General features: G+C 41.1%; 1 protein-coding gene across 1 annotated transcript in view; it reads left to right on the forward strand.

The window, feature by feature from the left end:
* LARS2 (leucyl-tRNA synthetase 2, mitochondrial) overlaps positions 1-27,039 on the forward strand; it is a 186,647-nt gene that overhangs the window by 14,665 nt on the left and 144,943 nt on the right. Inside the window, 2 exon segments of the mRNA XM_008584192.1 lie at positions 16,262-16,353; positions 19,130-19,190. Coding sequence (XP_008582414.1) covers positions 16,262-16,353; positions 19,130-19,190 — 153 coding nt within the window.

The following is a 27,039-nucleotide window of genomic DNA, read 5'->3' on the forward strand; positions in this document are numbered from 1 at the left end:
CACAAGCCGTTTCCCCCATAGGCTTCAATGGGCTTTCACATAGAACACTGGAACTAATTTGTTGCCCTTTGCTTACTTCTAAAGGGGGAAACTTCCTGTGATGACCAGGACCAGAGATCCGTGGTTGAGCTAAATTGCTGCTTTGCTGCTGACTCCCTAGGGAAGGCTTTTTGTGCAGCTCAGGTTTTAATGGTTGACTTTATAGGTACTGCTGGTTCTAGTGAGATCCAGTGCACCTGGGTTGTGTAGAAACACTGGTCTGGACCTGAGTCTTTTCATCAAACTGCACCCCATGCAATTCTATATTCCTGACCAGTCTCCTCTGAGAGGTCCTATGCTGACTTGGGGACAGATCAGCTGTCCTTGCTGTGCCCCAGTGTTCCCCTGGTGGGCCTGTCTCCCCCACCACCCATGCTGCAAACACTTCTCATGGGACAGGCCATGCTCCAGTCCCTTGCAGTGACTCATCGGCCTCTGAGTGGCTCCTTTTTTTCAGTTATTGTGGCTCATTGGCCCTATGTGGGTCCAAGGGAACCCTATTAGTGCTCTTGCTGGCCTGGGAGCCACCAAGGCCCTTTTCTCTCCTGCCGCCTTCTAGCAACTTCATCCCAAGGGCACAGCTGTGGCTTTTGCCAGCTCCTACCCTGTGCACTTAGCAGCTGCAGCCTGGAAGTGGCCACGGCATGAAACGGTTGGAGTGGTATTTTCTTTCCCTTATCATGGCTTCTCCCACCTTTGTGCACTCTGTAGGTCTCTCCTCCTCTTCCCCTGAGCTCTAGCGGCCCCAATTTGGCTGTCGTTGCTTTTTTATAGTTGTAAATTGCTTGATTTATGGGAGAGAGTGACGCTGGGGACCATCTATTCTGCCATCTTGACCGGCAGCCTGTGTCAGTTTTAAGAAGTTGTGTTTTTAAAGAAATTTATCCATGCTACCTCAAATTCTGTTCTGGGCTGCCTTCTCTTTTTTACCTACTCACCCTGCCTTGATGGTCTCATCTATTCACTTTAGTTAAATATGTTATGTTAAAAAATTGTGAATACTTCTGTGATACTGTGAAATATATATGTGGTCTTTATCCCAGTCTCCTGGCATACAACTCCTAAAAATCCTTGGAATCTCCAAAGCAATAAGTGTCTTTTCATATGCTGATGAGTTGACTGAAGGCTGGCAGCCTCTAGGTAGCTTCAGGATGGGAAAGAACAAAGTAGGACTAGAGGGTTGGGACTTTTAGCCCCACTCTTCATCCTGGGGAGAGAGGCTGAATGTTAAGTTGATCACCAGTGGTAAATGGTTTCATCAGTAATGACTATGTAATAAAGCCTCCTTAAAAATACAAAAGGACAGGATTTGAAGAGCTTCCAGAAAGCTGAATCTGTGGAGGTTCCTGGAGGGTGGCACACCTGGGCAGGGCATGGAAGCTCCGTGCCACTTCCCCCATACCTCGCCCTGTGCATCTCTTCATCTGTTTCATTTGCAATATCCTTTATAATAAACTGGTAAATGTAAGTAAAGTGAATCTCTGAGTTCTGTGAGCTGCTCTAGCAAACTAATCAAACCCAATGAGGGAGTCAGGGGAACCCCAATTTATAGCTGATCAGTCAGAAGTACAGGCAAAATAACCTGGGGTTTGCGATTGGCATCAGAAGTGGGGCTCTGTCTTGTGGGACTGAGTCCTCAACCTCTTGGATCTGATGCTGTCTCCAGATAGGTAGTGTTGGAGTTGAATTGGAGGACACCAAGCTGGTGTCTCCTGCAGAGTTGATTGATTGATTGTTGGTGGGAAGGAATCTCCACAGATTTCTTGGTGACCAGAGGTCACAGAAATCTTCTGTGTTGATTACTGTAGGGTGAGAGCAGAGGAAAAACAATTTGATTTTTTACAGAATTTCCAACACAGAAGTACAGAGAACATTATCACAAATATCCAGACCTACCATCCTGATGTAGTAGTACCATTTAATCATATTAGTCTCATCGCTTCTCGGCCTTTTGGCTAAGATCAAGTGTAATCATATTAGTCTCAGTCCTTTTTTTAAAAAATAAAATGTTACAGATACAGTTATGCACAAAACACTTAAATGTAGTTTTGTGTGTTTTTAATTTTATAAAGATGTATTTTATTATTAATATTCATCCATAATAAGTGCTATATCATTACAACAATACTTAATTACTCATTTGCACATTGATAGAGTTTTAAGTTGCTTCCCAATTATTACTCCAGTGAACATCCTTGTGCCTGACTTGTTAGCCTGTGGAAGAAGTGGCCTTGCTCGGTCACAGAGTGTGCATAGCCTCAGCATTCCTATATCTTGCCAAATTGCTTTCCAAAGTGTTGGGCTGATTTATACTTCCATAGCAATGAATGACAATTTTTACCGTTCTACACTTTTTTTTTTTTTTTAAAGGTGACCGGTAAGGGGATCTTAACCCTTGACTTGGTGTTGTCAGCACCATGCTCTCCCAGGTGAATTAACCGGCCATCCCTATATGGGATCTGAACCCGTGGCCTTGGCGTTATCAGTACCACACTCTCCCAAATGAGCCACGGGCCGGCTTACTGTCCTACATCTTTAACAACACTTAGCAATGTTAGGCTTTTTAATCATGGCTGATTTGGTATGTTGGAAATGGCATCTCGTTGTGTTTTTAATTTACATTTTCCTGGTTACTATCCCAGTGAAGCTGAGATATTTTTATATGGTTTTTTTCTTTTTAAGCTTCCTCTTCTCTGATTGGCTTGTTCCCATTATTTGCCTACTTTCTCTTGGATTGATTGTCTTTTTCATATTGCTCTATAGGAATTCTTTATATAGTTTGGATTATTACTTGATTCATTGTTGATGAAATGCAGTACAAATTTCTTCTCCCATTCTGTAGTTTGCCTTTGCATTTTGTGAGATTGACCAGACCGTGGATTATAGTTTGGGTCTGAGAACAGGCAAGAATGATGACTTAGAAAGTTCAAGGTTGCTTGTACTTTGGTTTCCTCCCATAACAGCAAATAAGTTGTACAAAGGAAAGAAATGAGACAAGAGCTCCAGTGGTCATTAGAGCCCTGCCCCCACGCCCTCCTGGTAGTTTGTGTAGCTATGCCTGAAAGCTAAGATCATTGCAATTCCTTTGGTGGAAAATGGACCCAACCCTCTCTCCCCCTTTAACTCTCCACCCCCAACCCCCTCCCAAGGGTGGAGGAGCACTGGACTGTGGCTAAGAGCTGTTATAGCCACAGTGTGCCAGCCCGCAGGAACATTGTCTTGTTTCATTAAAGGGCAGTGATTCTTCACTTGGGGAAGCTATGTTCCCCTGGCCCAGGTTTTAGGCCTTGACATTTTTACTGTGCCAACAAAAGGGAAATCTTTCTTTATGTGTGCCAGTACTTAGGAAGCCCTGTGTAACTCTCCCTGATTACATCCTTCCAGAGCTAATCTATAGTCCCCTTAAACCATAATTTAGTTTGTTTAGCACCTTGACCTTGATGTTATCAACACTGTGCTCTACCCAACTGAGCTAACCAACCAGACCTAACCATAAATATTTTTAATAAGAGTTCAAAGTTATTCAGTGTTTTAATTTCCTTTTTGCTGATGTTCTGTCTTACCTGTTCCTCCAAGCCTCCTCAATCCATAATCTTTGACAAGGCACAAGTTCATCTACCCTCATTCCCACCTCTGTGGTTTTTACCCATGTATCTCTTTCTCTAGTGCCTCTCACTGTCCTCTATAAGTAAATCCTTGTCATTCTGTAAGGTCCATTTACATTTCTTCCATAAACTCATCCTTCATTTCTCCAACCCACATTTATCAAGAAGTAATTTAGTACTGAAACAGAGTAAGGCTAGGCCTGTGAACCAAACGGACTCCATTTCCCTGCAGAGGACACTTTGCTAACTTTTCCACTCTTCAGTCATGAGACCCCCCCAGGGCAAACGATTACCCAATGGGCCACCCTAATAAAATAGACTGAGATAAGAGAGGAAACGGATATTTACCGAGTTGCAAAACCCCTCTCCAAGGCTTGTTTACCATAATTGTAAAAGCCACAGATTAACCTTAAGACCCCTTTAAGAATTCCCACCTGCGCACAAAGCATCAAGGTGTCTGCTACAATGACTTTCCTGACAATGATGAATACTTCTGCTATTTTGGACCTACTGAGCATGCACCCATGATGCAACCAGGCAGAACAGAATGGAGGTGTCCAGTGATGCTGCCCTGTACCTCTTAACTCCTTTCCCTATAACAGTCCCTCAACAGCTCCCCTCAGGGGGCTAGCTTTACTGTCGCTACCTGCCTTATTTATAAGTCTATCTCCTCTTTTAATAAAGTGTTGCTTGGTTTACTCCTGGGTACATTGTTCATTTCTATGACTTTGGAATCTAAGAGCTTAATTTAATCACTGGTGAAAATTAGAAAGCTTTGGGCATCAGAGAAGACTCTAGCTACAAGAGGCAAGTGGCCACTGAGACTATTTTGCTCTCATGTCTCTGCTGCTGGTAAATCTCTCCTGGAGTCCCCAGTCTAAATTCTGACAAGGCAATGCTTTATTCTCTTTTGCTCTCCTTTCCCCCCTTTTCTTCCTCTTTAAAGTGACTGCCAGACAACTACAGCTTAAACTCCTCTCAACCTGTGAGAAGCCTGCTCCTTCTGGCCGGCAGCCCTTTGACCTGACGGGTAACCAGCAGAGGTGGGAAGGCCAGTCCTACACCATGAAGATCTTGCTTGATCAGGTTTCCCCCGACGGGATTCATGATAATGGTGGGGATTCATTCCCATACTGCACAGTGATTGGAAGTTCAGAAGCTGCTAAAATTCTCTTTACTTTTCTCTGATTTTCTGAGCCCTCTTCTGCTGTTTGGTTGGATCGTGTCCACTACTATGTAGGTGCACCCTGGAGGGCTCCCGGCTATGCTTTGTTTCTGATTTTCTGAGCCCTCTTCTGCTGTTCTATGTAGGTGCACCCTGGAGGGCTCCTGCCTATGCTTTGTTTCTCTGATTTAATCTAGTCAATACTTTTCTTCTTTGTGCTGACAACTGTAGAAAAAACTGCTTTTATCAATTACTGTCAGTGGAATAGATTGGCCCCTTGGGACTAGGGTAAACTGGACCCCACTGCTCCCCTTTTCTCTTTGTTTGTTTGCTTGGTTAGACATTTAGTTGAGTGCCAGTAATCTGAATAAACCTTCCAATCCTTGCACCAACTTTTGGTCTTTCAGGTCATTTATTTAGTGCGAGAGGGCAAGCTTAGCCTGGTCTGTCAGTAACAGTACTTATAGTCAGAACCACAAACTAATTTTTTAGTTCTCCACATGTGGATTATGTTCTCCATGTGTTGTTTTTATCTGCCCAACAATATATTATAAGGATCTCAGGGGCAGGGAAGTTCTCTCTAACTTCTTTTTCGTTAGTAACATGTCAGGTGTTTAATCACAGTGTCACAAGTAACCAACATTTTTGAATATCTACAGCCTCTAAGGACCTTTGTTCCCAAGGAGTTTACAGTCTGGTAAGCCTCAACTATTTGTGAGTTGATTGATTCAATGGCTGTTTTTAAAAATATGTAACTACTTTGTTTAAGTCTAGACTAAGTGTTTACTATGCATATATAACCCAAATAATGTTTCTCCAACTTGAAAACTCACAAATCTCAATGACAAAATCCTTGGACTTTGTAAATATTGTATTTGTACAATATTTACGTACAAGTTTGCTAAATATTGTATTAAAAGTTAAGCTCTGTCACTCTAGGTGATCACTTGACGTTTAGATGATTATAAACACAAAGGCAGTCTCAGATACCCAATTTATGTGGCAGTTCTTGGTGATAATGTATATCAGTTGGGACAGACTAGGTTATGCTGCAGTAATAAACAATCTCAAAATCTCAGTGGCTTAAAAGAACAGACGTGTGTTTTCTTGCTTTTGCTACATGTCCAGCACAGAAGGGCTGTGTTCAAGGTAGTCAGGACCCAGCTGATGGTAGTTCTTATTTGAGCGAGTGCCTCCCTGATCTCAGGTTGGAGGAAGTGGGTGTGGTAAGTCCCCACTGGCTCTTAAATCTTTCACCTGGACTCAAGTCACTTCCACTGATATGGCCACATCCAACCTAAAGCGGGTAAAGAAGTGTATTCCTACCGTGGGACAGGGTAGTGAGGAGAATCTAAATGTCTGTGAACAGTGCCATTGGCTACCATGTAAGATGATTCAGATAACCCAGAATATTCCTATCTTGAGTAACCTTGTTTAAGATTATTATTGATATGAAAACAAAAATTTAAAAACCATCAGGGAGAACTAGAAGACTTCTAAATTTGAGCCCATGGAGTACGAGAAACATTGCCCACAACATAAAGTTGTTGCCATTGAGTTTAGCCTCAAGCCATTTATGCTCTGTAAACCTTTCTGTGTATGGCAGGGGTTCTTAACATTAGGGTACATAATGATCCCATGAGGAGTTTGCTAAAAAGGCAGATTATGATTCAGTAGGTCCTGGGTGGGGCTCAAGAATCTGTATTTTAAATAAGCATTCCAGGTCATTCTGATGCAAGCAGTCCTCCAGGGTTTGGCACTCGATGAATGGGATGGGGTGCTCCACAGAGCCAAATGGATGTGGTTCTCTAGGTTCAAAAACAGATCAAGAAAGCTAAAGGTGACAGACAGCTGATAGCTTAGCATATCATAGATATGCTAAGATGCCACATAGCTTAGATGTGGGTTGTTAGAGGAGTGGCAGGTGGGTGGTTTGGGGTGATGAATCAGTCAGGACAGGGTCTTTACCCAAAGCACTGATGAGACCTGCCCTGCCCACTCACGGGTTTGTGGTGAACTTTGTATAAGATGGTCGATGAGAAAGTCCTCTAAAAACCATAATGCAATTTTCGAGGGTAATCCAATTAATAGTAGCAATAAGAAGGGAGTCCTGGGGTTTGGATGTTGGTGCCATGACCATTTGAAGCCAGGGATAAATTATTCTTAACGTAATCAGAAAAGGCTGCACTGCCAGTCGGTTTCTTTTAAACTCATAGAATGTCTGATGACATATTTAAAACCTAGCTCCATATGGTGATTTTGTTGTGTTTTCATATGTTGTATGCACAGATGGTTGGAAAATAAAATTACCCGCCTCCCACCTCGGCTGATCTTCCCAGCACCTTCTGGTCCAGAATCCTTGGGTGATGAAAGCATCAAGGTGCCAAGTTCCCCTCCCAGAGCTGAGCTTGGACTAATTTGTTCCAGGCATTAAGCCACCAGGCATTGGCCAAGTAGAGTATTCTGCTTGGGCCTTTTGCTATTCACTGTGGAGGAGGAGGAAAATTGAGGCTATGTGTCTGGCAGCTGCATAATCATAATATAATTACCCACAAATATCAGGAAGCAAGGGAAGTTCTTAACAAGTGAGCAATAATATACATTTCATCAGTTTTCAGTTTGCTGGTCAGTCAACAGGTGTTTATGAAGTGCCTAGAGAGTGTATAGCACGGTATTTGGTTTTCAAATTTCCAAATCTCTGTAGCATCCAGAGTAGATAGTAGATTTACATGGTTTGTCCTCTCAGTTGTAATTTGAAGGGAGAATGAGGCACTGGTCCAGTGTCTCGATTGGAAATTGGCAGATGTATCTGCCTGTCATGTCCCTCCATATTCCTAGAGGAGGTCTGCCGCTTTGGGCCTAGGTACTATCATTTGGTTTTCTTTACTCGGAAGTATTCACTTGATTTTTATCCCCAACCTGTAATAATGGTGGGTTAGTACACTTGCTGAACAGAATTAAATGTTTCTCATTTCTTAGAAATAAATACTGTTGCATCTATTCCAAAGAAACCACGACATTCTCTGAAAATAATCCCCAACCTGTAATAATGGTGGGTTAGTACACTTGCTGAACAGAATTAAATGTTTCTTATTTCTTAGAAATAAATACTGTTGCATCTATTCCAAAGAAACCACGACATTCTCTGAAAATAGTTTTTTGAGAAGCAGTAACCATGGTTGCTCTCAGTTAGAAGTTGGATTGGTTTCAGATAAAAAGTTTTGTTTCATGAGAGGGAGAGAAAGCTGGTCATTCCCAGGGAACTGGTTGGGCCTTTTGTGGTAACAATCATGCCGTTTCTCCCTGCACTGGGAAGCTTCCCTCCTTCTATCTCCTTAACTCTACTTGGTCTTACTTCCTGTGTTGGAGGAACAACTGTCCCTTTGCCTGTTCTTTCTTTCTTTCTCAAAAAAAAAAAGTGTTTTAAAATTGTGCATAAAATTCTTTTAAACAAAGAAATACAATGGAGATAAGGCTGTAGTTCCCTTGACTGTCCCCTCCCCCACCAGGCCCCTCCAGGTAGTAACCCCTGGCATTCTCCAGGGTATATCCCTCCAGAGCCTTGTCTGTATGTTGTCATGTGGAATTGTGTTCTCTCCTGCATCCCTTTCTCCTAATGTGCTTGCCATCCATCCTGCCTGCCTAGCCTGAGACTCTAAGGCTCAGCCCAGAGGAGGGCAAGATGCCCTGGTAGGGTGGGCCATGGCCATTTGACAGTGTTCACTCCAGAGGCTGGCCAAGCCCTGGCTGCTAGGCCTTGCCTCCTGGCCAGCTCTGGTCTGACTTGCCAGGGCTGTGATCCCTGTGTTTGCCCCTCATCTGTAATTCCTGGTCTTTTATTTTAGTAGCTGGTCCTGACTCCTCTTTGAGGTTTTGCAGTCCTGCTGGTGTTCCTGTGCTGGTCCTTGCCCAGTTTGATGTCAGATCTGTCCCCTGCTTTGCTTTGTATGGCTTAAGGACTGACCCGTGCAGGTTGGGTTTCCCACGATCTGATGTCAGCTGGCCTCTGGCTGGGTTTGAACCATAGGAAATCCTGTTAAGATAGGAGGGCAGGAGGAAAGGGAGAAGCCAGGGAATTTCTCTCTCTGCCCTGCTTCCTGTCTCCTCCAATAATTCTGTTCCATCTGGGCAGACCAGCCTGTTTGAGCTTCTGCAGCTGGTGTCAGCCCTTGGGCTTGGTTAAGTCTGCTTCCTTTCTTAGTCTTTTCAGTCTAGAGATTGTGATGGTGTCCTACTCTTCCGAATTTCTGGGTGGTTTCACTGTTCCCTTTTGCTTCTCACTCAATTTTAAATACTTAGAGTATTTATAATAAAAACCAAGTAGAAGTGATGGCTTTTCAGACTTTGGAAGTTTATTTTATGGATTTCTAAGTTATAGCTACTGTGACTTTTTCTTGAGTCTGTCTCTGAGTAGTTTTACATTTATTATTTTCTTTTCTTTTTTTCTTTTTTTCTTTTTTAAAAGATGCCTGGTAAGGGGATCTTAACCCTTGACTTGGTGTTGTCAGCACCACGCTCTCCCAGGTGAGCTAACCGGCCATCCCAACATAGGGATCCGAACCCGTGGCCTTGGTGTTATCAGCATCACATTCTCCCAAGTGAGCCACAGGCTGGCCCTAAAATTCTACCTATTTGTTGATGAAACCTGCCATCATCACTCCACCTCCTCTCTCCAGCTCAGCTCCTACCAGGAGATAGGCTTATGCCCTCCTCTCAGGTCCCCTACATTTATTATTTTAAAATTATCGTTAGTAGTCTTCTGCCCCCCTCTGCAATGTCACATTCCTATCTTTACAAGTTGATGTGATATATATTTCAAAGTATATCTTCAGTAAATATAAAAAACATATTAAATATCTGGGGGGAAAAGTTCTGAAGTTGCAGAAAGTACTCATATCCAAGAAGAGGTTAACTCCTAGGAAACTGAGAGCGCTCAGGTGGGCCCTAGCATATACATTCAGAAGCTAATTTTTTGTAGGGTAAATTACCTAATTAGCCTCATATGAGTTGTACATACAGTTACTTCTTCAACTGTGGAAGAATTAAAACAAGTTATGGTGATAAAAAGAAAGGAATTGGAATTTTAAAACCAGAAAGTAAAGTTTAGAGTTCTTCCAGTGAATGGTTTGGACAGTACTGGCTATAGAGAAATCAAGGGCAAGAAACTGCAGCATATACAGGGAATGGAGGTATTTGATCAGAACAGTAGTGCCTGAGAGACCAAGACATGAACAAGGCTGGCAAAGTAAGCATCTGACAACGTGTCTTTCACAGAAACAGGCCTTAACAACTTGACCAGAAAATAGAAATTGCTGCCTGGGAGAAAGAGACAAGCGTTGGTATTTTGTAGTCATGTGTAGGTCTTCACTTTGTTTCCCTCTTGACAGCAGTGAGTCATCTCATAGCCAAAAATGAGCTCTGCTCTTGGTCGCTGAGGCTTTGGGAACCCAGGGTATAGTAACAATGGGACCCTTTCCCGTTTCGTAGAAACTGGCTCACGGGGACATTTATTCCAGTGATCCGACCCATGATGGAAAGAACTGTCCCAACTTTAGGGTGCCAAAAGGCCTCCCCACGGTCTGTATTATGTTATTCTCTTTGGGGCAGACATTTGTTCTTGTTAATTTTTAGTGAGAATATGAAATATTAAGAAACTTTAAGATCTTTCTAACTTTATTTTTATAGACAGCTTGGATAACATGTGAACTAAGAATATCTTTTCATGTTAATTTCATCCGATAACAAAAATAGAAATGAATAAGTATATTACGTAAATCCAGACTGGTTTTTGTGACAGTCTCTGTGTTGACTTTATTTAAAAAATATGGACGGCCCCTAACAGAATGTTAATAGGCAGAAACATTGAATCGGTGCCATTTTGGCAGTTCTGACAAGAAACCAAGTGGTAATTAAGTTTTCCCCTTTCTTGTGGAACAGTTATACAACGGTTATATTATTCTGCCAGTGAAGCAGCCCTAGGAGAGAGTAAAGCACAGCTGGAAGCTGAACTCAGGTGTTGTCCATGGAAGTATTGCCGAACTTTCTAGTAATCCAGCACATGTCCCCAGCATTGGGTTTTATTTTATTTTATTTTTAGTTCTTGGAAATTAAAAAGAGAGAAGGAACTGTGAAGCTTAATAGTGAATTCCGGAGAATGTTTATCATCTGTAGATCAAGCAATATTCAAGAGAGAGCTGTGTCGTAAAGGGTGTTTGTTTTAGTCAGGATTCTTGGCTACCAGGGACTAAAACCCAGCTCAAAGCAGCTTAAGCAAAAAGGGAGGTTTGTTTGTTTTTGCAGATCTTGTTGTAACTCACAGACTCACTAAAGGAAACATTGTTGGAGCTGGGCCCACTGGGGATTGGTCCTTGAAGCATGTCACTATCCCCACCTCTCTGTCCCCCATTTCTGCATCTCTCCACATGCTAGCTTTATTTTCTCAGATTTCTCCACAAGGGGGGGAGCAGAACCACCTGGAGCCCTTGTGGTTCCTAACCAAGGAGAAAAGAGTCCCCTCCTGCTTCAGCACCCTGGAGCTGTCTAGAGAAGGATTGAAGCACATGCCTCCCTCTGTGGCCAGGGGGATGGGTTTTTAAAATTGGTGGTCGACACCAGCACTACGGTTGAAAGAGGAGCAAATAGCAAGAAGGGGAAGATGCTGTTTTGGAGGATGCAGCACTTTGGTTCTGCCACATTTAGCAAGAGGAAAAGAGACCTCAGATCTGAAAGGTCAACTGGATTGGGATATGTCTAATCAGGTTCCTAAAACTGCGTAAAATAGATATACTCAGGGAATGTTGGAATTTTTAATACACACACACGCACGCACGCATGCACGCACGCACGCACGCATACATATGTACATATTTTGTACAGATGTCCATGATAAAATGTTGAATTTTTAAAAGGTAGGTCATAAAATAATGTGTATAATAAGTTCTGTTTCCATAGAAATAAGCGAGCTCCTCTGAATGTGTGCATATGTTTGCATACATTTGTTTGAGTGAGGAGAAACATGGGGAAGGATACAAAGGCTTGCGTTGCTGGTTACATCAAGGAATTGAGAAGGAGGAGTGACCAGGGATGAGGATCAACTATGCCTTTATTTATCATTGTGTTATGTAATTTCACTTGTTAAAATGAGCTTGTATTATGTTTGTAATTTGAAAAACAAAAAATAAAGAAAGAAGACTATTTATATTGACATCGGGAGGGGTGTGGATGCAGGAATTGAAGGCAGGAGCTTGGGAGTCACCTCACATGGAAATCCAGGCCTTCCTAGACTTTCCAGATTCCCAAGACTGGGAAGTACAGCATAGGATGTGGCAAACCAGCAACAGCGTACTTGAGAGATCCACAGCACTGTTTGTTCACTAAGCGTGTATCTCTCCCAGGGAGCAGATGTGAGTGGGTCAGATCTGCCACCACCTTCAATATGGCAACATCTCCTGTAGGCTGATCCTTGCCCGTGGTAGTCCGAGGCAGGCTCTTACCTGCCCAGCCACAGATGGCTGCCTTCTGCTGACGGACTGCTCCTGGTCCGGTCAGCTATGGCAAAAACAGTTGAGTGGCTTTCAGTCAAAGCACCTGATGTGAGCCATTAATTATGTAGGAAAGAACTGCTGGGCCCCTTTTACTGAAAAGAGGACCAAGTGCTGGCTGGCCCTTGTAGCCTCTGTGGTCTGTTCAGTTTGGGTAAGAACTTTCAATGCTTGGTACCTACCTTCTACAGAGGCCTGTTATTAGTAACCCACCCTTAGGAATGTACGTGGTTGAGGGTATGTGTGAGGTTAAGGTGTCTCCCTACCTGTTTTTAGATAGTTCTCATATTAAATGTGGCCAGTGAGACAGAGGCTGAAATAATGGCCTGGGAACCAGTGATGTGCATTGTTGAGATGCTGAAGATCAAGACAGCAGGTGACAGTGGCTGCCATAGCAGCAAGTGCTGCCATTTATTGGGTGCCTCTACTGTGCTGGGAACGATGCTAGGTGCACCACAGGCATCATGGAGTATCATCCTCAACAGTTCGAGGTAGCTGCTTTCAGCCACAATTTACAGTTGAGACTCAGAATAAAGTAACGAACCTCAGGTCCTGCTGCTAGTAAAGAGTAGGTTTGGGTTTAGGACTTTTGCCCTCAAATCACACAGGCTCCTGGACAGCAAACCTTTGTTAGCATTTCCTACTCAGTAGCCAAAGGAGTTAGAGTGGATCTGATCTTAGATGGATGGTCTTAGTTCTTTAGATGGAATTATTCCATCAGACTACAAGCTGAGCATCCCTAATTTGGAAATCTGAAATCTGAAATGCTCCAAAATCTGAAACTTTTAAAATGCCAACAGGATGTTAAAAAAAAAAAAAAAGTGCTCATTGGAGCATTTGGGTTTTGGATCTTCAGAGTAGGTACTCATGTGTAGGTGGAAGTGTGATTTGCTACAGCCTTTCTAGGGATGCCATGCGGTTGTATGTCAGAAGTCTTAAAATTTTTCATACCCATTTACACTGTAATTCCACTTCTGGAAATTTTTACAAAGGAAATGTTAGATATATGCGCAAAGATTTCTGCCCAAGAATGTTTATCATGGCCTTTTTTTTGTATTTTTATTTGTTCAATTTTATTCATATTTATTTTTGTGAGGTACAGTGTGCTGTTTCAATACATGCATATACTGCACAATGACTCACTTAGGGTAGATAGCATAGTTTTGTACCTGTTTTTTTAAATTTTTTAATTTTTTGTTGCTGGCTGGTATGGGGATCTGAACCCTTGACCTTGGTATTATAACACCATGCTCTAACCAGGTTTCTTTTTTTTTAATAGTGAAAAATGGAACAAATTTTAGGAAAACAGTTAAATATAGCAGGCCATTCAAAGCAGTCACTAACAGGATGCACTGATATACTGAATAATTTAAAGAAACAGATAGAAAATACATATATAAATAATATCCCCAAAGTTTACCACATCTAACTGATTATGTATGGCTGTATGGTAGAATTACAGGTGAGTCTTATTTTCTTCTGAATATTTTTCTCTATTTACCAAATTATCTACAGTGAATATGCATTACTTCCATAATCAGAAGAAAAGTTATCTATAGAAGAAAACAAGACCTATTTCTTTAATTGAAAATGTCTCATTCCGATTTGCATGGGTGATGGGGTGGTTCCAGCAAATGTGCGAGGAAGTGTTTGGGAACATAAGTTCAGGTTGTCTGCATGATTAAAAAGCAAAACAAGACAAAAACCCAGCTCATGGCAGCTGATAGAACAGGAGCTTGACAGGAAGTAAGAGGGTCAACTGGAACTATTGGAGCCCCCATGGGCAGTCCTCTCCCACAGGCAAGCTTCAGAAATCTGGCTGAGAGAGAAACTGTCTGTGACTTGTGGCTGGAATCAGGTTCAGAGAATGGTAGGGGACTGAGTTTCATAAACAGCAATCTTTCCCCACAGGGGCAGAGAGCCTGGCCTTCTAAGTTGTCCTCTAATGCCACAACCCATGTTTTGAAGCCATTTTTCCTGTTCGTGACATGTAAGTTAGATTGAGAGAACTTACTATTGAAGCTACCAGCTCAGCTATAATTGGTCATGCATTTGAAGAAAGGAGTGCCTTCCTGGCCTGTCCTTGCTTAAGGTACTTGCTTCTAGGCTGCTCACTCTTGCTGGGCCACAGTAGCTTCAACTGTCAAATAAGGGGGTGAGGGTGAAGGATATATGTCAAAATCTTCTTTGAGCTCTAAGATCTTGTGATTTCCTGTTCTTTATTAGAAAGGAGTAAGCTTTAGGAATAATAATAATAACACTAATAGCCAGCACTATATACAGCACTTCACTGCTTGGCAGGCACTGTTCTTTTTTTTTTTGTCTTTTGTCTTTTTCCATGTCCAGCAACGGATCGCAACCCTCAGTGCTGCCCCCGTACTGGACCGGGGACCGGCAACGGGACTGCAACCCTCGGCGTTGCTCCCGCGCCTCGCTCAGCCAGTGAGCGGGAACCGGTTCGTATGTGGGATCCGAGCAGCGCACCATCCAGTGCGCCACCATCCAGCGCACTTCCCAAGCAGTGCACCATCCAGTGCGCCACCGGGCCGGCCCGCAGGCACTGTTCTTAGCATATTTCTTACATTTATTCATTTAATCCTCAAAATGATCCTATGATATAGTTACTGTTATCATCCCCATTTTATAAATGATGAAACTGAGGAGAAATGAGGAAACTACATTTGGAACATTTTTTATACCAAAAGCATAGCTGGTGGTTTGCAATTAATTTAAATATATAGGATATTTTACAAAATGAGTGTAAATGCTGTATATGTCAAAAGATTTTGCCATATCCAGTTTCAAAAGTTATTCTATGGAATATCTTTGCAGGCTTAATTTCTGCTGAGTTCTTGTAGCTGTTTGGGTGAGTTGGGGAGTTCCCTTTCCTTCCTGGTAGGGAAGAAAGGGATGGACTTCAGGAAGTGGTAGGCAGTACAAAGAGTGTGTTGTGTCAGTTAGGGGAGAGAGTGAGAAGAAGGCAGGAGAAGAACAGGACCCTGGTGTCTGGGGTGAGCTCGGGCAAGGTGTTGAGTGATATGTGTATAGGTGGGAATGTATGCTGGATTCAGGCGAGTTTGTGAAAAAGGGAGTGGGCCTGGACCACTGAGGAAGAGTTGGGATGGACCTTCTTAGGTTGGCATAGAAGTGGGCTGCATAGAGCCATCACTGCAGTCCTCGGCCATGATGCATGCCCAGTGCCGTGCTGTCCAGCAGGACTTGTTGTAGCAATGGAAATGTTCTGTATCTGCACTGTCTGGTCCAGTAGCCACCAGCCACCTGTGGCTATTGCACACTTGAAAGGTAGCCAGTGAGACTGAGGAGCTGAATTTTTTATTTAATTGTAATTAAGTTAAATGTGTATAGTCACATGTGACTAGTGGTTACTGTATTGGACAGCATAGCTCTTTCACAGGAAAATATTGACATGAGGTGAGCATTTTGGAAGCCTATAAATTTTATATATGCCTATTTTTAAGATTGAAGGAAACTTTTTATAATTTCAGAAAAACAATTTGGGTTCATTGCAGATAATACAGACAAGAAGAAAAAAAAAGTACTCATGAAAACAAATATTCAGAGAGAAAAGCTCAAGTTAGCACTTTGGTGTATAACCTTTTTTAATTTTTTTATTTTGGATACTGGCAGGTAATAGGGATCAAACCCTGGTTCTTGTGTTATCAGCACCATGCTCTAATGAACTGAGCTAAATGGCCAGCCCCGATAACCTTCTAAATTCTCTTCTATGCTTATGTCATGCGTAGCCAGCTGGCTCTCAATGGCATAGTTTGAAATCATCCAGACAGGAATAAGACATGTTAGCAGGAGAGAATGCTGTTTATTGCTGAAAAGAGAATACAGATATAGATTTTAGCAATTTGCCATGCTAATGTTTCTCTTTTGGGTGCTAGGTCATCAACCCTATGGGATGGGATGCGTTTGGATTGCCTGCTGAAAATGCTGCAATCGAAAGGAATCTACATCCAGGTAGTTGGACGCAAAGGTATGTGTTTACAGGAGTATTCAAACACTTGTGTACAAAAACTTTAAAAAGATTGTTTTAACCTGTGCATGAGAAATTGAAAGCAGAGCAAACAATCTTTGCAGCCTGCCAAGAGATAAACAGGATTGTCTATTAACATGCTATATTCTTATAAGAAATACCAAAGATGGTTTTGGGTATTCTTTCATGTGTTCATTTTGATGCTTCGTTATTTACAAAGTTATTCTTCCTTTGAATATTTGCATTTGGGAGAGAAAAGGAAGAGAGGATCACATTTGTTAAATTTCTATAATCCTTGTCTTCTGGACTGGTAATTTGACCTATGTCCAAATACTACGTTAATAATTTTCTCTGAAAATTCTGTTGGCTTTTTGCCTTCACCATTCAGGAGCAAGAGGAACTTAGACACTCATTGTGGAAATATATGGCCACTTTATTATGGATGTGGCTTTCTCCATGGGAGAACACATTCCCAATCCCACCCATGCCTTAGGCTTCCATGTACACATGGGCCAGCAGCGCCCATCCCTCTCCCTCCTGATAATGTCCTGAGGGTGTCAGACCAGAAACCAGCAGAATCTTTTGGGCACATTACGTCAGCTCCTTTCATAAGGACCTGGGACGCTTCCTCACCCCACCCATCAGAGATATACAAGGGTAGTTCCAGATGTACAAAGGTGGTTCCCCAGTGTTTTATACCTCCCTTTGCTTTCTCTTACCCAAGGTGACATTATAAAACATCTACTTCTACTTTACTTTTACTACTATATCCACTTTTCTTTTTCTTTTACTTTTCTTTTTTTTGCTAACCTCTAGTTTCTACTTTTTCAGTTATGGTTAATTCTATATTAAAGGGAGTGGTGGGAAAAAAGAGGAAATTATGGGCCGGCCTGTGGCTCACTCGGTAGAGTGCGGTGCTGATAACACCAAGGCCACGGGTTTGGATCCTAGGGGAAAAAAAAAAAAAAAAAAGAGGAAATTATTATGATTCAAATAAAATGAATCAAACATGGTTAAGACCAGAGGTTGACAAACTATGGCTTGTGGGTCAAATTTGGCCCTGCCTGTTTTTGTAAATAAAGTTTTATTGGAACACAGTAACATACATTTGTTTACATATTGTCCGTGGCTACTTTCATGATACAACAGCAGAGTTGAGTAGTTCTGATAGAGACCATATGGCTCACAAAGCTGAAAATATTCACAATCTGGTCCTTTCCAGAGGAAGTTTGCTAGCCCTTCTACTAGAGATAGCAGTTAAGAGGATAGCCACCTACATGCAAATCCTGCTTTTCCCCCTAGCTAGCTTATCACCTTGAGCAAATTACTTAACCTCCCTGTGCCTCAGTTTACTTATCTGTAAAACAGGGATAGTCACAGTGCCTACCCCATATGATTAGATAAAGATTAAGCACTTCGCTGCAAAGTGCTTAGCACAGGGACTGGAATTAATTAAGCTATTATTAATCTGAGGTCACATAGAGGATTTTTTCATGGTTTTTATATTTTCAGTCTGCTTGACTGAACAAGGATATAGTAGAAATGATTTAGTCCTTTTTTAAAAAAAAAAAAAGAAAAAATGATTTATTTCCTTATTCCATATTATAAGTTGAGCTCACTTCTCTCCCTATTTCCCAATTGTTAGACTGGTTTAGGTTTTGATTGACAAAACATTGTATGGTTTCTTTGATTTCCACAATCTGTACATTAAGGTGTTTGTTTTCAGTCAGTTTTAAACTTGTAAATGTTTGGCTTACACTTAAGCAGAACACAAACATACAGATGGGCTGGGAGTGCACGTATCAAAGGTATTGCCTATCTGAATGCTGGGGGAAGAGTCAGTCCCCAGTGCCAAAGACCGTCGTGGTTTCTAGTAGATGCAGTATGTGTCCAAATAATGGGTGTCTTCGAATATGTTGGTATTTTTACTAACTCTTAGTGATTAAGTTTTCTGCCTCAGCAAAACAACGCTTAGCACCCCTTTGAATAATCTAGACCTTTTCAGTTTCTATTCACATTCTCAAAGTGTAGTTTAGGCTTTAACCCCCACCAAAGAAAAAACAAATTTTCTTCGCCTTGTTTCACAGTAATAGTACTATTATTATTTTTTTTTAATTTTACATTTACTCGTACATATTTGTGGGGTACGGTGTGTTGTTTCAGTACTGCACAATGATTTTTTTTTTTTTTGTCTTTTTTCCGTGTCCGGCAATGGATCGCAACCCTCAGTGTTGCCCCCGTACCGGACCGGGGACCGGCAACGGGATTGCAAACCTTGGTGTTGCTCCCGCGCCTCGCTCAGCCAGTGAGCGGGAACCGGTCTGTATGTGGGATCCGAACCCTCGGGCGGGAGTGCCGCCGCGCTTCCCAAGCGGCGCACTATCCAGTGCACCACCGGGCCGGCCCCTACTGCACAATGATTTGCTTAGGGTACATAACACAGCTTTGTACCTGTTAGTCCACCACCTCTCCTCCCCCCAGCCCCTTCCCCTCCCAGCCTCTGGTAACCATTGTTCACTCCTATGAGAACCACTTTTTTTTTTTTTTAGATTCCATATATGAGTGAGATCATGAGGTATTTGTCTTTTTGTGCCTGATTTACTTCACTTAATATGATGGTTTGCAGTTCCATTCATGTTGCTACCAATGATAGGATTTCATTTCTTTTTACAGTTGAATTGTACTCCACTGTGTATATATACCACAGTTTTTTTATCCATTCATCTGTTGATGGGCATTTCAGTTGATTCTGTCTCTTGGCTATTGTCTTTCACAGTAATATTAAACACATGAGGAAACAGCTTGATCAACTGGGCCTGTGTTTCAGCTGGGATAGGGTAAGTCAATCCTTTTTCCTGGAAGGTCATTATTTTAAGGAAGGTCCTTATTGCATGGAGGACCGTTCCTTCTCTTTGGGTTGAGAGAAGGGAAGAGATGGAGGCAGGAAGTAGGAGGGAAGGATTAGCATTCCACAAATAAAAAAGTGTCTTGAATGGATAATTTGCCTGCAAACAAGTAATTTTTTGTGGGTTTAAGAGTTAATTTCTTATTTAACTTCATAGTTGGCTATGATTTATGTGTGGCAGAAGCTTTGCACAGGGATTTTTCTTGCTGTCCGCAAGAGTTTAAAAAGACTAGTAGAATCTATGTAAAAGTGATTACATATCAACCCATCTGGTCCTTTAGGTGATTATGTGTTAAGTTGACTGACCATTCATTTACCTTTTGTTCCTAGTTTGGAATTGAGGCTCATAACCACCCGTAATGATTCTGTCACCTATATTCTTTATGTATAAAACATTTTCAAACTGTATATTAAACCAGTGGAGAATTCCAGACCCAGAGGGAGTTCATGGAATACCACCTGCATGTTAGGAACACTGAGTATGAACTGACTCCTTCAAAGCTCTGGCAAAAGGCCTGCCCCGTAGACATTGAGGAGTGGTCTGTCAGGCAAGACGGACTGTTGCGTGTCCCCTCCACGAAGGGCCCTTCCAGTGCCGTGATCCCTCTTAGCCTCCCATTTACCCCACAACAGGATTGGAGTTGTCATTGCTGGGCCTGTCAAGTTTACATCATTTTACTCATGAGAAGCGTTGGAACAAACCCAAATGAAATCTCTTCCCCTTCCCCCAACGATTTTTTAAATGATTGGAATTTGATGAGTGCAGTCAACAAGAGCAAAAGTCAAGCACATTTGAATGGGCACTGAATTTTTTGTGTGACTTCATTAGGTAAGGATGGGCTGAATCAAGTTCTAATCGCACCACTGATGACATTTTTGCCACTGACTTGCCAGGTCACCAGGGCGTCATTTGGTGGAGGTGTATAAAGTGCTGGCACCTCAGTTAGTCCCTGATAGAGAATAAAACAAGAGTCTAATGCCGAGAGAGCAGAGTAATGCCCAGAGCCCGTCAGGGATAAGATTGTAGATTCCTCGAGGGCAAAGATGGACTCCTTAACCCTCTAGAATGATAACTAGCCTGGTCTTGCACAGGGAAATCAACCATGAGTGGCTTACTAATTGTTGGATTGTTTTCCTAATTATCATAGAAGATTAGAAAATGTAGAAAAGTATAAAGAAGAACGTAGTGTGGCTAATTTAACATCCTGGTATGGTTCCTTGCTTTTGTAAACATCTATATAATTTACTTTTACAAAATTCAATTCATAATGCATTTTTAAAATTTCACTTATTTTTTTAACCTAGTATTCATGAAGACGTCATTAAATATTCTTTCAAAAAGTGACATTTTATACCTCTGCAGTTTTCTGTTTTGTGAATGTATCATAACTTATTTAACCTATTCCTTATTATTATGCATTTAGATAGATTCCGTTTCTCTATTTTAAATACAGATTCTCAGTCCCTCTTGTGCAAATCTGAAGTCCAGAAAACACTGAAAACTGAAAGTCTTTTTTATAACTTACTTGACTACAAAAGCTGACTTGAACTGACATTTATCTCACTTAAAATGAATATTTGTGTATTTTACTGTAGGAATAGTAAAATTACCAGGTACTATCCCAGACCTAGTTAGGTATGTGCATTGTTATCTCCTTTTAATATCCAAAAAGGTCTTAATTCTGAAGCACATTTGGCTGCAAGCATTTCAGATAAAGGGATTTTAAAACTATAGTACAATGTTGTAGATAAATACCACTACTCCTGTTACCATTGTCTGGTAGTTACTGAGCACTTACTGCTGCAGGCCAGGTATCTCTTTGGATCCCAGAAAGCTCTAAAGGGCAGGTAATTTTACTGATGTCGTTTTATTGCTGGTCACTCAAGTGGCAAGGCTGGACTAATCTACTAACCAATTTATGACTGCTGTGCTCATCCCCCACACTTCGGGCAGAAATCTTAGAACACATATTTTATATGTCCTTAATATGAATTCTCAAAAAAGCCAAGAACAAGTCTCAAGTTTTTTTTTTTCTGTTTTCTTTTTTTACTTTTTCGTGACCGGTAAGGGAATCACTACCCTTGGCTTGGTGTCGCCCGCACCGCGCTCAGCCAGTGAGCGCACCGGCCATTCCTATATAGGATCCAAACCGGCGGCGGGAGCGTCGCTGCGCTCCCAGCGCTGTACTCTCCCCAATGCGCCACGGGGCCGGCCCTCAAGTCTCAAGTTTTTATATGGTTGTTTTCATTCATATTTCTTTCATTATTAGTGATAGTTTTTTTCATACATTTCGTGAATGTTCGAATTTTGCGTGTGTGTGAATGATCTAATTGGGTCTTGCCTGTATATATAGTGAGTGTTTGTCCTTCTCTCAATGATTTTTCTTTTGTTACCATTATTTTTCCTCAGTTTGTTGTCTGCCTTGCATTTTGTTTATCATGGGACTTTATTGGCAGACAGATAGTACTTGGAAAGAACTTCTTTGAGATAAGATAAATATATTTATATTTTCTTCTCAATCATTGGTGATTGAATTTTTATACTTAACTGGAATTATTTTAGTACATAAGACAAGGAATTACTGTTTTTTCTAAGTCAACAATTTGTTCTGTTTTTAATTTTCAAACAGTCCTTTCTCTCCTCATTGATTTAAAAGGCTACCTTTATAGCAGACCAAGTCCTTTTATACTTAAAATGCTATCTTTGTTGTAGACTAAGTTCTTTTAGATTATTATACACTCAATTCTGTTTCAGTTCATTTGATGCATTTATTATGTCATTACTAAACTATTTTTTAATTACAGTTGCATCATAACCTGGTAACAGAAGTTTCTTCTTATTGTCTGATATTAACAATGCTATCCCTGCTTTCTTGTTTTTCTGTTTCGCTGATATGTTTTACCAGTTTTTTAAACCTTTTAGCCTTTATGTGTTGACTTCTTTTGGTGCATCACTTGTAGATAAAATTAATTAAAAATTTAAAAAGACAGGCAAAGAAGGGAAACCTTCTTTTGGCCAATCTGGAGTCTTTGTGATAATAGGAAAGTGAAAGATATTTGTATTTATTTTCATAACTGGTACTTGTGCTTATTTTCTAATTAGACTTTTTAAATGTAGTTTTAGGTATATTTTGTTTTTTGTTTTCATTGTGTCTTGAATTTTGGATTTTGTTTTCCTTTTTTCTCTAGAGACTTAAGAAATACCAACTCTATTTTTTATTCTGTTAAAAGATAGCTTAAGAGTTTTTCTAAATAAAAAACACATGTTTAGTGTCAATATAAAAAATAAAACAGTATGTTTTTCTCACATTTCAAGTAAGATAAGGAAAGTAGCAGGTAGTTAACACTTCCCACTTTCTAAGCCTATTTTCAGGAATTTTTTGTTTGTTTGTTTGGTATATCCTGAGATTTAAGCCTAATTTACTGTTGCAATTTTTCTGATAATGAATCATTTCTTAAACTTTATATTTATTTGCTTCCAGCTTTATAATCATATTCACAATTACATAAATTTAATACTCTTTAATTTCATTGCTTATCAATTGACCTTTTAGAGCACAACTGTCCATTTTTAAAATTTTGATTTTTGAAAATTTTTTAGATATTATTTTAACTCTTGCTTTGGATCCTCTGACACACATTATTTTCATATCTAAGAATGACTCTCTGCTGCTGTCTCCTGTAAACAGCAATTTATTGGGATGTGGAATTCTTCATTTATTATCTTTTTTCTTTCAGATCTCTGTAGTAGACCTTGATCCACTGTCTTTTTTAAAAAAAAAATACTTATAAGCTCACAGAAAGTTGCCAGGATAGTAGAGAGATCCTGTGTATCCTTTACCCAAGTTCCCCTAATGATAACATTTTACATAACTATAGTATAATATCAAAACTAGGAAGTTGACACCGGTATAGTACTATTAACTATAATACAGATCTTATTCAGAATTCACCAGTTTCCACATGCAATCATGTGTGTGTGTGTGTAATAGTAGTAGTTCTGTGCAACTTAATCATATGAATAGATTTATGTAACAACCACCACCTGATGCATTGTCTTTTGGTGGTGAAGTCTGAGGCCAGCCAGAATCGTCTCTTTGTATATACTGTAATCTTTCTACCCCCATTTTGATGCTTGTTGGATTCTTTCTTTCTCTACCCCTGCCATTTTAATTTTTCATCAGAGTGTGTCTCAGTATTGATCTGTTCACTTTAATCTTGCCTAGTGCGTAGTCTAAGTCCACTTTTGATCCACAGTTGTGGGTCTTTTGGGGTGCCGTTCCATAGGCCCTCTTGCTTGAGAGCACTGACTTGCCACATGTACTCAGCTTACTGTCCTCCATAGTTAGCACCATCTTTCTAGTGATTTTGGTCTTGTTATTCTTCTCTACCTTCTGGATGAACTTCTTTTGTTTGCTTTCCACATCATTAATTCCATTTCTATAGAATCAATGTTGTTTTGTGTGGTTTCTAATACAGATATTAATTTTGCTGTTGTTTTTAGATTTATTATTTTTCCTTATCTTTTTCAGTTTCTATTTTTTTCCTCAAGCCTCTTGGCCAGATGCTTTTTTTTCGTCTTCTTATTTTGCTATCTTATTCATCTTCACAGACCATATATGTTCAGAAATTTTCATGAACACAAGTAGATGCTCTTGAAAATTTATTTTTTGCTTCTTGTAATAAATCTTTTCCACAAGTTTGTCAGCACCACGCTCACACAGTGAGCTAACTGGCCATCCCTATATGGGATCCGAACCTGTGGCCCTGGTGTTATCAGCACTGCACTCTCCCAAGTGAGCCATGGGCCAGCCCTTCTTTTCCACAAGTTTGGAATGTTGTGTTCTCCTTGTTTGTTTCAGAATCTTTTCTGTAGATATCTGGTGGATTTGTGCCCTGTTTCCTGAGTGAGGTGGACTAGTATGTCAATTTAGAAATCCAACAGCCTGTGGGGAGCAGAGTGGAAACTCTGTCATAGTCTCTGCATCATTTATTTCAGTCTGGGTTTGGGGAATCCACTGCTCTGGTGCATTGGTGCATCTTTCTCTTTGGACTGATTTTTGCCCAAGCATGAATTGTGGCTACATAGATGCCAAGCTGTGATCGTGACTGTTTGGTGTGCTGGATTCACCACACCAGAGGTGTCTAGTTTGCGGACTTTTCTTCTGCCTCGTAGCCCCCTGCCCCCTCTAGACCTTGTCCTTTGGAATAGGGATACCAGAGCCCTGCTTCTCAAGAGCCCAAACTGTTCTTAGGAGAGAGAGATGCTATTTGGCTTATGGTATGTTTACTCAGTCTAGTCCCATGTGCTGAAATTCCTTGGCATTTCTGATTTGCTGATGGCATCTTCTGTTGTTTCCAGTATTGGTGCAGTCTCCTTAATTCTCCTCCCCATGCCATCTTTATATTCTGTTGGTCATTTTATTTATTTATTTCTATTTTGTTTTGGGGGGCAGTTGGTTGGTACAGGAATCCAAACCCTTGACCATGGTGTTATCAGAACCATACTCTGGCTAACTGACAATTAACAGAATATTTAAAAATAAGGTGGCTCAGAAATGTTATTTTCCTCCCCCAGAAGGCGAAAGCCAATTTTAAAACCTGGGTTGTAGCATCATTCTTCCTGCCTCTCCTTGAATAGGAAGCACTGTAAGAACGGTCCAGCTCTTGAACTGCATTCTCATCTTTCTTACATAAAATTATGGCTTAATTCTCTGGATTAAAAAAAAATGTATACATTTCTGGTGCACCAGGATGATAGTCAAATGATGTCTTAGCATAGTACCTTGTTTCACTTTTTCAGATGTTATTCCCCAAAGAGCTTGTATCATCCTGAGGAGAAGAAAAGTAAGAAACTGAAAGCAGAATTTGGAAAGCTGATTGTTTACTGAGGGAAGAATAAAGAGGAAATAAAATTCCAAATTGTACAATGAGAGAGTGAGAGAGCAAAGAAGAGAGAGCGAGCGAGCCAGCACGTGCAAGTGCGAAAGTGGGGGTATTTCATTGTGGAGTCTTTCTGAGGAGAAGCTGTAGATGCATTCTCCTCTCATGGGTTCAGGTTATGGCTTTGATGATCACGAACTGGCTCTGGGGTTTATGGCGCCGTGAATTCCTTGTGACAAGTTACAGAATTAGCTTCTGAGTTGTTTGGTGCGGCCCATTGAGGCTGGTGTATCTCTGACTTCAATCTCTACCTTCTCATCAGTGCTCTAGTGCCTGCGCTGGTTCTGGACCTAGGCCTTGGCTATGAGTCTTGATTGAAATAGACTCTGGGGCCTGATTATCATCAGGAATCATCTGCATAATTGTTGTGGAGGCAGTCCCTAGGAGTTTCCTTCAAAATCAGAAAGTATAAGAAGAAATATAGAAGTCCAAACCAGATAGGATTCAAAGTAATGCCTGTGGCATCTGCCAGCTGCCAGAGGAGAGCTTTATTATTTGTTTCTGGTGCTTGCTGAGCAATCCCCAATACCCATGCTCCAATGAAAAATTAAAACAAAGCACAAAAGAAATATTCCAGGACTGGGCATAGGTGATGTTTGGATTAACTGAATTTGTCTTGTTTTCCCTTAGTGATGTAATCAAGAGTTGACTATTTTCTGAGTTTCTTTATTGTGGAGTTTTTATTTGCACTCGTTTTCACTGGGTTGTAAATTCCTGTGTCTAATTTCTTTCTTTCTTTTCTATGTCTTCTGTACATATTAGTGCCCAGTAATAAGATTGACTGCTTTGCATGTGTTGGAGCCAGAGGACCACAAGAATTGCTGCCCTCTAAGATAGTTGTCCACTGAAACAAACTCAGTATGTGACCTCACACTCTTCCCTGCAGGCCACATGTGCTAAGAGGGATTTACAGCATGGTTATCTGCTGAGCAGTGGAAGAGGTTGCGTGTGAATGAAGCATTCAGCAGCACAGCCCCATAAGAGCCATACTTTTTCAGAATTTTTACTTGAGACAGGCCTTTTGGTGACTTTGAGTGCTTCCTAGTTTGTCCATCAATGCCTCACAGCCTACATAAAGTAGGGTGGCCACTGAGGGGTTGAGGGCATCCTCACCACAGCACAGATATTTCGCTTCTGTTTCTCTCACTTCCTCTTTTTTTTTTTTTTTTTTTTTTTTTTTTTTTGTCTTTTTGTCTTTTTCCGTGTCCGGCAACGGATCGCAACCCTCAGTGTTGCCCCCGTACCGGACCGGGGACCGGCAACGGGATTGCAACCCTCGGTGTTGCTCCCGCGCCTCGCTCAGCCAGTGAGCGGGAACCGGTCTGTATGTGGGATCCGAACCCTCGGGCGGGAGCGCCGCCGTGCTTCCCAAGCGGCGCACTAGCGCAGTGCGCCACCAGGCCGACCCTCTCTCACTTCCTCTTCATCATATAATTTTATCTGTGAATTCAGTATATATCATTAAAAGATGAAGGCTCTTGTCTGTTCATCTTGCTTGCCTTCATGTAATCACAATTCCGTCATTATACCTAAAACAATTAACAATAATACCCTAACATCATGGAATACCACTTTGCAAATTTCCCTGGTTGTCCTATAAGTGTTTTTAATACCGTGGGTTTGTTTGCTTGCACTTCTGCTGGTCTTTGTTTTAGTCCTATAAGTGTTTTTAATACCGTGGGTTTGTTTGCTTGCACTTCTGCTGGTCTTTGTTTTAGTCCTGTAAGTGTTTTTAATACCGTGGGTTTGTTTGCTTGCACTTCTGCTGGTCTTTGTTTTAGTCCTATAAGTGTTTTTAATACCGTGGGTTTGTTTGCTTGCACTTCTGCTGGTCTTTG

The sequence above is a fragment of the Galeopterus variegatus genome, unplaced genomic scaffold (assembly GCF_000696425.1).
Source record: "Galeopterus variegatus unplaced genomic scaffold, G_variegatus-3.0.2 Scaffold3172, whole genome shotgun sequence".
NCBI lineage: Eukaryota > Metazoa > Chordata > Mammalia > Dermoptera > Cynocephalidae > Galeopterus > Galeopterus variegatus.